A 13,228-nucleotide genomic window follows, 5' to 3' on the forward strand; every position below is an offset into this window, starting at 1 on the left:
TCAATTCATTCTATTATAAAATAAACATACCAAATCAAGTTTGAATATTTAATACTTTTATTACATTCAAAGTATTTATTGTAAAGTGATTGATTTTGATATAAAGTATTTACATTGTTGGCCAAAGAAAAAATAGGTTTACTTAGAGGGGAATACACACAGACAGATCAGAGGTGTGCATGCACATAAAATAATCAAGTATGGAGAGTCTCAATTTCCAGTACAGGTTGTCTTGTTGATTAGCGAAGTGAAGGATCTTGGAGGAGGGCAGTTGGGTTAGAGTAAACATTGGGCTCATTTACCACTGATCACCGTAGTCTGAGCTTTAGAATAAGAGAAAAAAGCATGTTAATGGAAAAAATGGAAATGTACACTTATATCTTAAAATGTCATATGAGACGCCAGCTCTGACAGATCTCTTTTCGACCATTGTGTTGATGACATAATCAATACACTGTTTGAATCTGCAGCGAGATAAAATGTTAATCAATATGCACTTGGAAGAGGGAAATTATATTAGCAAGGAGCTCTGGATGAGCGTCATAAAAAGCAATAAAATCCCTTTATAGAAAGGCTTACAGCAATAACACAATATGAGAATATATGGAAACATTATGAGCAGAACTGCGTGGTAGATTACGCAAATGATTGGGTATCAGACCTTGTTATGGAGTTTGATGTTATTTAATTAAATATCTACATTTTCTCCCAAAATATGTAACTATAATCAATATAAAAATAAGGACTAGATTTCCCTTTTAGATACTAGAAATGTTCTCTTTAAAGATACAACTTCGTTCGGTGACAACAGACACACATGAAAGCTTTTAAATCTTGCAAGATATGTTCTCTCTGGGTGTTCAGTTGGAACAGTTAGTGCTCTAGTTTTCTTCGTTATTTTGGTGGGTTTTCTGCTTGAAAAAAGGTTAGAAACCCAGTGTGATCAAACCAGACATGTTCTCTCTCACCTCGGTTCAGCGTCCTGGTTTGAATCACCTCCAAACAGCAGCCATGCCATTGCCTGCTCAGGGGCGGACCTCTTTCCATACCTGCAGAAAATAAAACAAAAAAAAAAGGTAAGTTAATATTAGTTGGAGATTCACATTCATGTGGAACTGGTCTCTTCTCCAGCCAGCCATCATGTGATTCACTAAGAGCTCTGTTGATGTGACCCCGTCAGCCCTGCTAAGAATTTCAACAATTGTACACTTTTTTTTTTTTTTTCAGTCATCCAGTTTTGAAGAAGGTGAGTAAGCTGCACACACCCTGCTGAGCTTTTATTAGCAGTCTTCTCTCTCTTCTGGCTCTACGCTCCAATCACAAATCAGCAGAGCAATTATGTGAGAGAAAAGGAGTGTTTTCAAGTTCACATCTCAAGGTCCAGCCAGGCAAACACATTGAGCTCCTCAGACTTTGTCTTTCCAAGCGTCTTTACAAAAATCAATGCCTGGGCACTGAAGAGTAAACCTGCCTTTGTTTGAGGGGTTACACTGGGAGTCATTTGAGTGTAATGGCAGATCCAGAGTTTTAATTACAGAAAAGAGTTTAACCTGATCTTCTATGACAGGAAAACTGTACACCCTCCAGTTTGTTGACCTGAACTGCCACTGATTTCACGATACTATAAATGCTTTTTAAGGACAATTTCTAAATCCTTATAGATATCTTCTGTGCTGCATTTTCTTAGCCCTTACTGTATATGTTTCCACAAAACCTGCTTTCATTTAAGTATTGAAGCTAGAAAAAGAAGACATTAGGATTTTAGAGACAAAAGTATATTTATAAGAGGATTTCAAGATGCAACAAAAACATTACATGCTTCTAACTGGTCTCCATTTAATAAACTCACCTGAGTAAAAATGCCCTTATAGGTGAGGTCTGGAACCCCCATGTGGCTTTACTTGCTAACTTGTCCTTGAGTTGCAGACTTAATCCCTCACATCAAGGAGAGGGAGACTGACTGTGTGACCCACTGCACAGCTTCAGTTAGTTGTCCTTTTTCACTTCTCAGGGTGACTTAAATGTTGACTGGAAATTTAAGATTTCTGAAAATCTTCTCATGGCCATGAGGAGTTCAAAACTTACCAAACAGTGTTCAATACACTCTATTGATGTGCCCTTTGGAGCAGTAGTCCATGCATTATTTATTTGTGGGCTGTACCTTCTAGTAGAATATAAGCAACACTGTGAAGATGAAGACTTTGTCAATGATTGTCAATGATTGTGAGATCTTGGTCAGCATGGGTCAACAATGGTCTGCACTTTGTCAGCCATGTGTGTTGTGTTTCTATGTTGTCTGACCATGGCTGAATAAATCTAAGATGATCCACAGTCTGTTTCACGATTTCATCATTGTTCATCTACTACAGGAATAACCCCCACCTAACAGTGGCGTCAACGAACAGTCGACAGAGATCACTTCAGACCCAGGAAGAAGTGTTTCTTGTTAAAAGACCTGTTGGGGACTATTTCTATAGGATTTGGACAATTTAATATTATTGGATATATATGAGTACTGTAGTTGAAATAAATCACACAGTGTTGTATTTCTGGACTTTATGAAATTTAAAATCGATAATTAATGTTATTGTTATGTTGTCTATGTTTCACATGGTAATACTAACAAACTCATTAGAGGACTTTCTGCCTGTGACAGAGTTTATCTTTGGGGCTAGGATATCAATGTGCTATTTGTGAAATTCTATGAGGACATAGAATTACCTGCAATTTGAACACTGGCATGGCTGCAGAGGTTAGCGTGTAACCTCGGTGTTAAATGTATTATTAAATCAGGGGATTTAGATGCAGCTAATACTTAGCTGTAGGGGTAGGCTTGCAGAATAAATGCATAGAAACCCTTTGTAAAATTGTATCAATTAATTATAGAATGATAGCAGCTGATGATTTTTTATGGAAAAAGGAATGTATGGAAATATGGATTTTTATGGAAAAAGGAATGTATGGAAATATGGATTTTTATGGAAAAAGTATCGATACAGAAATATATGGAAGAATATAAGGAATAAAGAAGAGTCATTTATAGCAACTTGCTAACTGAATCAAAGGCAACTGCAGGCAGAGCGTTTCAGGGACGTAGTGTTGGCTAATGGAAAAAGAATAATGAAGAAAATGACTGAAATATGCCTAATATGTGTTTCTGGTCAACTGTCTTGTTTTGTTTTGTCTAAAAGTCTCGAGCAATTGTCATTTTATTTTCCTACTGTCCAGAAAATTAAATTTATATGACTAAATTTGACAAATTCATAGAAATTTTTCAAAGAAAATGTATTCAACAGACTTGTTTTATCTTACGGTTTATACAAGGGTGCACTATATTTACTAATTTGTTGTGTGTGCATGGAACTAATGAAGTTATTGTTAAATGATAAAATAAATAAAAATAGGAAAATAATAAACTCTTAAACAATAGGTAAAAGAACTAACCATAAAAGTGATAACATGGGTACCACATTTCTAACTTTTAGCAGATTCATCTGTTAATAAAATTGATCTAAGAGAGTAGATTCAGAGCAGATTAAGTTTTATAATATAGAACTTTATTTGACTTGTTTAGCAGCATGGACTGATAATCACTATCCCATAGAAGGTAGCTTTAACAAACAGACATTGGACTAAGGTCCATAGTTTTAATAAATAACACTTCAGCATGTGATCTTTTGTGGGATAGAGACTACATGTTATCTGTGTTTAAAGCATGGGATTTCAGTGACTTTATAACATAAACAAAGGATAGAAAGAAATATAGAACCAATATATATAAACTAATTCTACAGTTTTGTCATAATGCACAACATGTCAGTAAACTAAGACATGTTAAACCCAAACATAGCTGTTAATGCATGACAAGCTGATATTATGACATACTGTATATGACAAGCTGTTTGTATACTCTGCAATGACTGACACAGAGTCAAAGGCAGATACCTTTAATCATAATGTTTCTCCTACAATGGTTTATCTTTTTACTCAGACAGTATTAGAAATCAAAGCCTAGAGGATGGAATGTGTTATTGCATGGTTAGCAATGACAAGGTTTTAAATCTTTAGAAAGATTAGGACTTGTTTTAATTGATCAAATATGCTAAGTATTTACTCTGTTTTGTTTCTGAGTGCTCTAAGCAGGTGGTAGATTCCATTCCACTAGCCGAGACCACTGTGCATTCATTCCAACCGGGTGGCCACTTCCTAGTTTGCAACTCGAAACCAATAGAAAGCAAACTACACTATGAAACAGCCACATGAATGCTTCAAGTAATCAGAACTAGTCAAGATTAAAGGACAACTGCAATAGATACTGTACAGTACATGCATCGAGAGTCTATGTGGCACCACAAACATTAGACACAACAACATCACATAACCACAATCTGAACGAGTAAGATATCGACAGACTGATCTTTGTAAGATTAAGAATGAGAAGCTTTCTAACATGTTTCTTTATAAAGATATGTGGAGCAATACAACTGTATTTGATTTGATTTTTCTTTTCTGATCCTACAGAAACAATCTGATGGTAAAGGGACACAGCAATACTCAAAAGCCATACTTGAAATGGACATGTAAGATTATCCCAGTCTACTTAGTATTCATATTTTTACATTGATAGAATAATTATTTTAGAATAAGTTGATACAACAGATTTTCGTACAGTGGATCGATTGGTAGAAGGTGGAGACGTCCACTTCCTATCATATCGTCCAATAGGAGATTTAAGATAACGAGCCACCTTAGACTAACGCATTTTAGGCAAAACGAACTCCACATTTCAATTATTTTTAATTATTAATAATTACTTTATTTAATATGATGAACAAGCATACTCAGACTTTCAACCAGTGGTGATATAAGCTACACAAACACAAACAAAATAAAGAAGCTTCTATTAGTTTGTGTGACTTATGGTATCACTCAATGAAAAGCTGACTCAGACATCATTCTATGCCTGTTCTACTTTTTATAGTCAATTCTTCTTACTAAAGTCTAGCTTCTTATCAAAAACATGAAATGTTGCTAATGTTCAAGAGTGAAATTGAATTAAAAACCAAATAATTCAAATCAATTTAACCAGATTTAAAAGGAGGAGTTGGTCTTGTTTCAATCTGCTTACTTCTATTCTAAGGTGATTATTTTTAATTAATTTCAAATGGCAGTAAAGTTTTTTCTAGGACACATTATTGCAATTTGAGATCCATCTGAGCCTTTAACCTACCGGACAACAGCAGGCACGGGTACAAACTCCCGCCAAATGCCAAATGCCAAATGGCATAAAAAAATCTGACGTCGGACTTTCTACTGCACTCATTGCGATGAGTACTTGGAACACCCAGAGACCAAGGCCAGGTCTAGCACAACGTGATACAGAAAGCTGTATACATAAACATCAGCAGGGATGTACCCCGCGGAGAAAGTTCCCAAGTCAGATCCGAACTACATATTGCCTGTGAGACAACAGCAACTACAGCTGTGACAAATGGTTAATGAGCTCGGTGATCCAAATAAATCCAAATTCCATTTTTTTTCTAGTTAACAAAAGTTTTCAAATTTCTTAGATTTGATTATATTGATTTTACCGTCGCAAATCATACCACTCTTGCTCAGTAACTTCATTCATAATATTTGTTTGCCTACTGTTTCAATTTTTTAAATTATACATAATTTATCTTTACTTTTGAAACATTTATTAGTAGTTACAGTTAAACTCCATAATTAATTAAATTCAATTAACTACATTGGGCAAATTCAGAAATGATATATGCATTAAAGTTAATCGCGATGCGAGAAATAGTGCAGATTATAATACTTTAAAAATCTTTGGACCATTTTTGGGATTTTCCTAAATTTTGAATGTACCTCTCTTTACTAACATGATGATAGTTTCTAGTTTTATGTGGTTATTTTTTTATGCATTGATTCTAAGATCTATCAACTCAGTAACTCATTTTACTGTTCAAAACCTGTAGTAGTTCAAAAAAGTACTACCACATTTTTACATGGAATCTTAAAGATTTCTCAATTTTTTTGTTTGAATAAAAAAAAGATTTCTCCTGTTTTCTTTTGGGTAGACAGGAAAGTCAGAATTGCGTTTATTTTAAACATTAGGTGAGATTTCTTTAATTTCTAGTTAGCAGAGATTTTGGAGCACCCTGAAGTCATTGCTTCAATTCTATTGATTATCTTTCTAAAATACATATCTGCTAAAACATTTTATCTATTGTTATAAAAAATAGCAAAAATAAAAATCAGAATAAAAAACAGAAAAATAAGATGAATTAAAAAGTGCGGGATGTGATATAAAGTATTTGATTTTGGTTTGATTTTACAGAATGTTTTAGATATCATTAAATACATTAAGTCTTGATTAATTAAACATCTTCAAATGTTCTGTAAATTCACCACTGACAATATCTTTAGATTTCATTCTTTGAAACTGAACATGATCTGAGTTTCCAAATAGAACATTAAAGGTTTTCTACCTTTTCTGCTAAGTTTTGGTATCTTGTAAGCAAGTGTGTGACCTATGATCTTTATCTATATTTTCTAACCACCCCTAAAACATTTTGATGTTATGTGGACAGTATTAAAACACACCTCAAACGGGGAAACTGTTAGTACGTATTTTCATGAATTCATTCATCTTGATAATTTTGTGGATATATCTTTAAATTGTGTAAACCATCTCAGAGTAATTCTTATTTTAGGTTTGTGAAGCTGTAATACATAGTGTTAGAGACCTCATAACAGCAGAGTTATATTTGGTTTGAAGTGTCTGTTGTGAGCTGAAAAGGAAATGTGACTCTGAGACTGAAGAAATGTATATGTCTGATATTTAAGAATCAATATGATATCTTCTTTCTAGCCTTTTAGAGATGAACCGAAGCAGCCAGGAATTTGTGGGCTGTACCTTCTAGTAGAATATAATCAACACTGTGAAGATGAAGACTTTGTCAATGATTGTCAATGATTGTGAGATCTTGGTCAGCATGGGTCAGCGATGGTCTGCACTTTGCCAGCCATGTGTGTTGTGTTTCTATGTTGTCTGACCATGGCTGAATAAATCTAAGATGATCCACAGTCTGTTTCACGATTTAATCATTGTTCATCTACTACAGAAACAACCCCCACCTAACAGTGCATGGTTACAAAAAAAAGAAGAAGCAAATTAGAAGTAAGGTTCAATATCCCTGCATTACCTCTGTCTGGTGATGAGGTTGACATAGTGTCTGACAGCTGCGTGGTATTTGGCCCAGTCCTCCGGAGACGCGTTGTTGCCCGGACTCTCCGGTTTGGGAGGATAAGCGTCCGCAAAGCTGCTCAGACACACGAGCAGGCAGAGCACCAGCGCTGCGAACATCATCCACGATCTCAGTAGGTTGGCCATCTAAGGACAATGACACAGACCAGGATGAAAGTTTGAGTCTACAAACATTTCTTAAAGCTAAAATACTACATTTGTGATGTTTTCCGTTCTATTTCACTTTTAGGCTACCCCAATAAACAAAACGCTCTTATCTAACTCCTCACATGGAAACACATTCCTGGATATAAAGTTAATGAGAAAATCACGTACAGATGATACGTTATAAATCAAGGCAGGCTGCATTCAAGTAAAATAAATGAAAAGTAGTACGACTTACTTTTTTTGACAGTTGTGTCGTGATGTGGTTTTGTGTAGTCACCCCGGCAGTCTCACTGCTCTCCTCTGGCTCATCACAGTTATATAGTGTCCGACACATGGGCTACCTGATGCGCACTGAGCAACACTTAACCACACCCCTCACTCCAGTGGAGGGGGGGGGGGGGGGGGGGGGGGCACCTTTAATCTAAAATACATATGTAAATAAACAGTCAGCTAGAAATAGTTCCGTTTCAATATTTGACAAAACTCCGGGAGTTGATTTTGGTGCAGATGCAAAACAAATGACGCAGATATCACTTTTTTTTAGTGTAGTCAGTTGTTGTTTTTTTGTCGTAGTTAAGATGCATTGAAGCTTAAACTTGCTGATTTATAAACTTACCTCTTATACACGATGTATAACTTGTTGCACATCAACATTGCATATTGAAAAGATGGGAAGAAGAAGAAACCTGCTGCATTGTCTTTGGTGGCTTTTCAGCACCAGGAACAGCGACAGGAGCCCATAAAATAGTCCATGCTATGTTTTATGGTTTCAAATCAGATAGGTTAAAGGCAACAGAAGCTGCAGCCCAGTAAGCACCATGGCTGCACCTGTAAATCTGACGGTTTACTCGCTTATTCTATATAAATTTGGCTCTTGTTAATATATTTTCTACCAATATGCTATTTGATGATCACAGAGCAGCAACTGAAACTTTGATGCCAAAAAGATGTACAAAGTGAAAATTGCATTAGCATAAGAATTGAAAAGCACAAGGTGTTTATAAAAGCAAATAAAGAAAAGTCCTGTACTCAGCCTTTAGAAGTGCCCAACCCCAGAACATTTAAATGACTCAAAATAGACTAACAACATACCAAAGATGAAAAAAAAAATACATCCGAATGGAAACAATGGCTGCACAAATATTCAAAATAGAGGTGGAGACTACTAAGAATTTATTTCAAATATAAATCACAGTCTGAGGATGCACTCAATCTCCATGGGTATTGCATTGTGTGAAGAATATTACAACATGGCCAGCTATCTATTTTGAGAATAAACGGCCAAAATAGAAAGCTTGTCCGGCATGCATGACGTTATTTTGGGAATTTATTTCCCAGAAGATACTTTAAGATTTAATATTAGCTTGAATATTAAATAGCTTGAATATATGTTTCTGGAGTGACTTCAAAAATTATGTGACTTGAGGTTGACTATCTTGGTATGAAATGGTATTGCTAAATTTTTACACAAACATAAATGTTAAGTAAACCTGAAATGCAGATTCACGTGGCAGTGATTCCACAACAAGAGGTAAGAGGTAAATGAACTTGTTGGGGGGTCTTTTAATTAATCTGGGTGAATCTTCTGCACTGCATGGAGACCCGTTTAATCAGTCTCACCTGATTGTTTTATTGACTTCAATCTAATCTGTGTTCTGATAGTTCAATAAACACACCCAGATAAGGTAGATATCGGTTTGTGCAGCAACCAGAGTTTTACAACCTTACTCTAAAGAATAAAAAGAAGCAGCGGACACATTTGAATCAGTGTAATATGATGATTGTATATTATCAAGGGATGATGTAGGATAACTTGTCTGACCATTAGCCCTGTCACCTTTGGTCCTCTATGCTCTCACCACTCCTGCATCTATTATTCAGATGGTGATGAAGCCATTAATATGATGTAGAGGTCATAGGCTGAAGCACCCACAGATCAATAATGCCATTGTGTCTTACATATTCACTGCAGTAATTCTCTTACACTGAATTCAACGATTGAGGTGTTGCTGGACCAAATATCATTTGATCCCCAGATACTTATCACCACAGAGACTTTTAGGGTCTGTGTGACGCTGGGTTGATATGAGTACACACTCACTTAGAGACATTGTGTTAGCAAACTGCTTTTAGTTCTCGAGTGCTGAAGCTGAGTTTACTGTTATTTTATGACCCGTGCAGTGGCTCCTGTTTATCTTGGATCTTCATGGTCTGCAGTCCACTTCATGAAGCCTGAAGTTGATTCTAATCCACCAGTCCAGGTGCAGTGATCTACTTTTAGTGTGTGTGTGTGTGTGTGTGTGTGTGTGTGTGTGTGTGTGTGTGTGTGTGTGTGTGTGTGTGTGTGTGTGTGTGTGTGTGTGTGTGCGTGTGTGTGCGTGCGTGTGTGTGTGTGTGTGTGTGTGCATGTGTGTGTGTGTGTGTGTGTGTGTGTGTGTGTGTGTGTGTGTGTGTTTCTGTCTGCATGTGTTTGCATGTGTAGAGACACATCTTTTGCTTTATGTTCATTAGAATAATGTACAAATGTGATAAAACTGAAACGTCTCTCTCAATACTCTCGATGTGTATGAAAAGATTGAAACAGTGAAGGAGTAAAACAAGTAATAATCTCAGAAAACATGTCCTCATGTCGACCTGTAGCTCCGCTCTGGACACAGTAGTCACAATAGCTTCTTAACTTTCTATATATATTTATGAATCTTCTGTACTAGATCTGTTTTTTTTAAAGTTGCAAACAAGAAACAAAAAGTGTCTGGTGTTGGTCAAGTCAGTCTGTACAGTATGCATTTGTCCCATAGACTGTAAATATTAACCATCGTAGGGTCTTCGTTTTTTACTCACACCAGGGGTCTTCGGGTCACTTTGACCCGGCTCATGTTCAACAATTCTGAAATAGTTATAAACCCCAAAAAGTCCTACTAATCATAGTTTGTTCTTTGGTAACATTTTACAATAAAGTACATAACTTTTCCATAATTAGTGGGAAACTACCCACTAGGTAACCACTAAGTAACCACTAGGTAACCAGTAAGTAACCACTAAGTAACCACTAAGTAACCACTAAGTAACGACTAAGTAATGGTTAGATACTGAGAACTTCCAAATCACATGTTCTGGTGTAGCTAGATTAGTTAGTGGGAAACGAATGGAGAACTAACTACTTCATAACCACTAAGTAACCACTAGGTAACCACTAAGTAACCACTAAGTAACCTCTAAGTAACCACTAAGTAACCACTAGGTAACCACTAGGTAAACACTAAGTAACCACTAGGTAACCACTAAGTAACCACTAAGTAACCACTCAGTAACCACTAGGTAACCACTAAGTAACCACTAGGTAACCACTAGGTAAACACTAAGTAACCACTAGGTAACCACTAAGTAGCCACTAAGTAACTACTCAGTAACCACTAGGTAAGCACTAAGTAACCACTAGGTAACCACTAAGTAACCACTCAGTAACCACTAGGCAACCACTAAATAACCACTAAGTAACCACTAAATAACCACTAAATAACCACTAAGTAACCACTAAATAACCACTAAATAACCACTAAGTAACCACTAAATAACCACTAAATAACCACTAAGTAACCACTAGGTAACCACTAAGTAACCACTAAGTAACCACTCAGTAACCACTAAGTAACCAGTAAGTAACCACTAAGTAACCACTAAGTAACCACTTGGTAACCACTAAGTAACCACTAGGTAACCACTAGGTAAACACTAGGTAACCACTAAGTAACCACTAAGTGACCACTAAGTTACCACTACGTAACCACTAAGTAACCACTAGGTAACCACTAAGTAACCACTAAGTAACCACTAAATAACCACTACGTAACCACTAAGTAACCACTAGGTAACCACTAAGTAACCACTAAGTAACCACTAAATAACCACTAAGTAACCACTAAGTAACCACTAAGTAACCACTAAGTAACCACTAAATAACCACTAGGTAACCACCAAGTAACCACTAAGTACCCACTAAGTAACCACTAAGTAACCACTAGGTAACCACTAAGTAACCACTAGGTAACCACTAAGTAACCACTAAGTAACCACTAAGTAACCACTAGGTAACCACCAAGTAACCACTAAGTACCCACTAAGTAACCACTAAGTAACCACTAAATAACCACTAGGTAACCACTAAGTAACCACTAGGTAACCACTAAGTAACCACTAAATAACCACTAGGTAACCACTAAGTAACCACTAAGTACCCACTAGGTAACCACTAAGTAACCACTAGGTAACCACTCAGTAACCACTAAGTAACCACTCGGTAACCACTAGGTAACCACTATCAATCAATCAATCAATCAACTTTTATTTGTATAGCGTCAACTCATAACAAGTGTTATCTCGAGACACTTTACAAGAAGCAGGTAAAATACCTTACTCATTGTCTGTTAACATTACAAAAGAGCAGGTAAAAAGACCTTACTCATTGTTATGTTACAAAGATCCGGCCTATCCATCATGAGCACTTTAGCAAAGCAGCAAAAGTTACAGTGGTAAGAAAAAACTGCCTTATTAAAAGGCAGAAATCTTCGGCCGGAAACCCCCGGCTCATGACAAAACAGTCTTCACAGGCCTAGACTGCGCCGGGCTTGGAAAGGAAAGATGGGATAAGATGCAGGAAGAGGGATAGAGAGCAAGGGGGTGGGGGGAGGTAGACCGTCCATCAGCAATGCGGTGGGGAGGGGAGGGGGTGTGGGGGGTTGTTCTGGCAGGCCGCCAACCCACGATCCGGTGGGGAGGGGGTAGTGGTGGGGTGGGGGAGGTAATCACTAAGTGACCATTAAGTAACCACTAAGTAATCACTAAGTAACCACTAAGTAACCACTAAGTAACCACTCAGTAACCACTAGGTAATCACTAAGTGACCATTAAGTAACCACTAAATAATCACTAGGTAACCACGAAGTAACCACTAAGTAATCACTAAGTAACCACTATGAGACAAACTATGTCTCTCAGCACTTGTAAAGATCAACATTACTGCTTATATTTTGGGATAATGTGCCAGGCTATTGAGCTGTAGCTTCCTGGTGTCAATGATGACTGCTTGCCAACTTCTTACTACGTAAAAATAGTCCAACACATAACAAAAAGGAAAGGAAAAAAAAGACATATTCCCCAAATATGCATGGCCGTAATTTCCCTCTGACACTATACCATGTTTTGGGTGCTGAAATACTGTTACATGTTGTACAAATTTAAGTCTAATTTACTCCAGGTTGCAATTTTTATGAACATAGGTTAACTGACAAATTGGTATCATTTCTATTCTTCCCAGATGAAAAGTTTTTGAAATGACAGGATAGTGAAAAACCTGCCATGACAGACATATGTTAATAAAGCAACTTAAGGTAGTTAGTAACCATTTATTAGTAACCATTAAACAACAGATAGTGATAATGTTCAACCAATTCCTCGATAATACAATACTTAAATACTATTTAAAGATAAAATAGGGAAGGCACAAAATCCCTTGGTGAATGTTATGTTTATGTTAGCCAGGAACAGGTTGGATGCTAATGTCAAAAACTCATTACTGTTATCACACCAGCTGACACCTATTCAAATGCCTTGACAGTTTCCCACAGAGACAAATCTTATCAATAATATTGTGTAACAGTATTAAATGGTGGTGTTATCTGGGAAGTGTTCGATTACTGTTAGCTGTTGTCTTAAGTTAGCTAATGACAGTTAAAACATGTTTACCTAAAATATGACCAGATGTCCGTCAGATTTTCACTATTCATTGTTTTTGAGATGCTTGAAAAATGT

The 13,228-nt window shown here is 36.6% G+C and overlaps 1 protein-coding gene across 1 annotated transcript; it reads right to left on the reverse strand.

Moving 5' to 3' along the window:
• Nucleotides 1-39: 39 nt before the first annotated feature.
• LOC132955529 (peptide Y) lies at nucleotides 40-7,806 on the reverse strand. The gene is made up of 4 exons (XM_061028403.1): nucleotides 7,656-7,806; nucleotides 7,212-7,399; nucleotides 969-1,049; nucleotides 40-323 (listed from the first exon to the last, which is right to left on the reverse strand). Exons 1-4 carry the CDS (start codon nucleotides 7,752-7,754, stop codon nucleotides 299-301), a joined length of 393 nt encoding a protein of 130 aa, XP_060884386.1. The 5' UTR covers nucleotides 7,755-7,806; the 3' UTR covers nucleotides 40-298.
• Between the last annotated feature and the right edge of the window lie 5,422 nt (nucleotides 7,807-13,228).

Source organism: Labrus mixtus, chromosome 21, assembly GCF_963584025.1.
Source record: "Labrus mixtus chromosome 21, fLabMix1.1, whole genome shotgun sequence".
Lineage (NCBI taxonomy): Eukaryota > Metazoa > Chordata > Actinopteri > Labriformes > Labridae > Labrus > Labrus mixtus.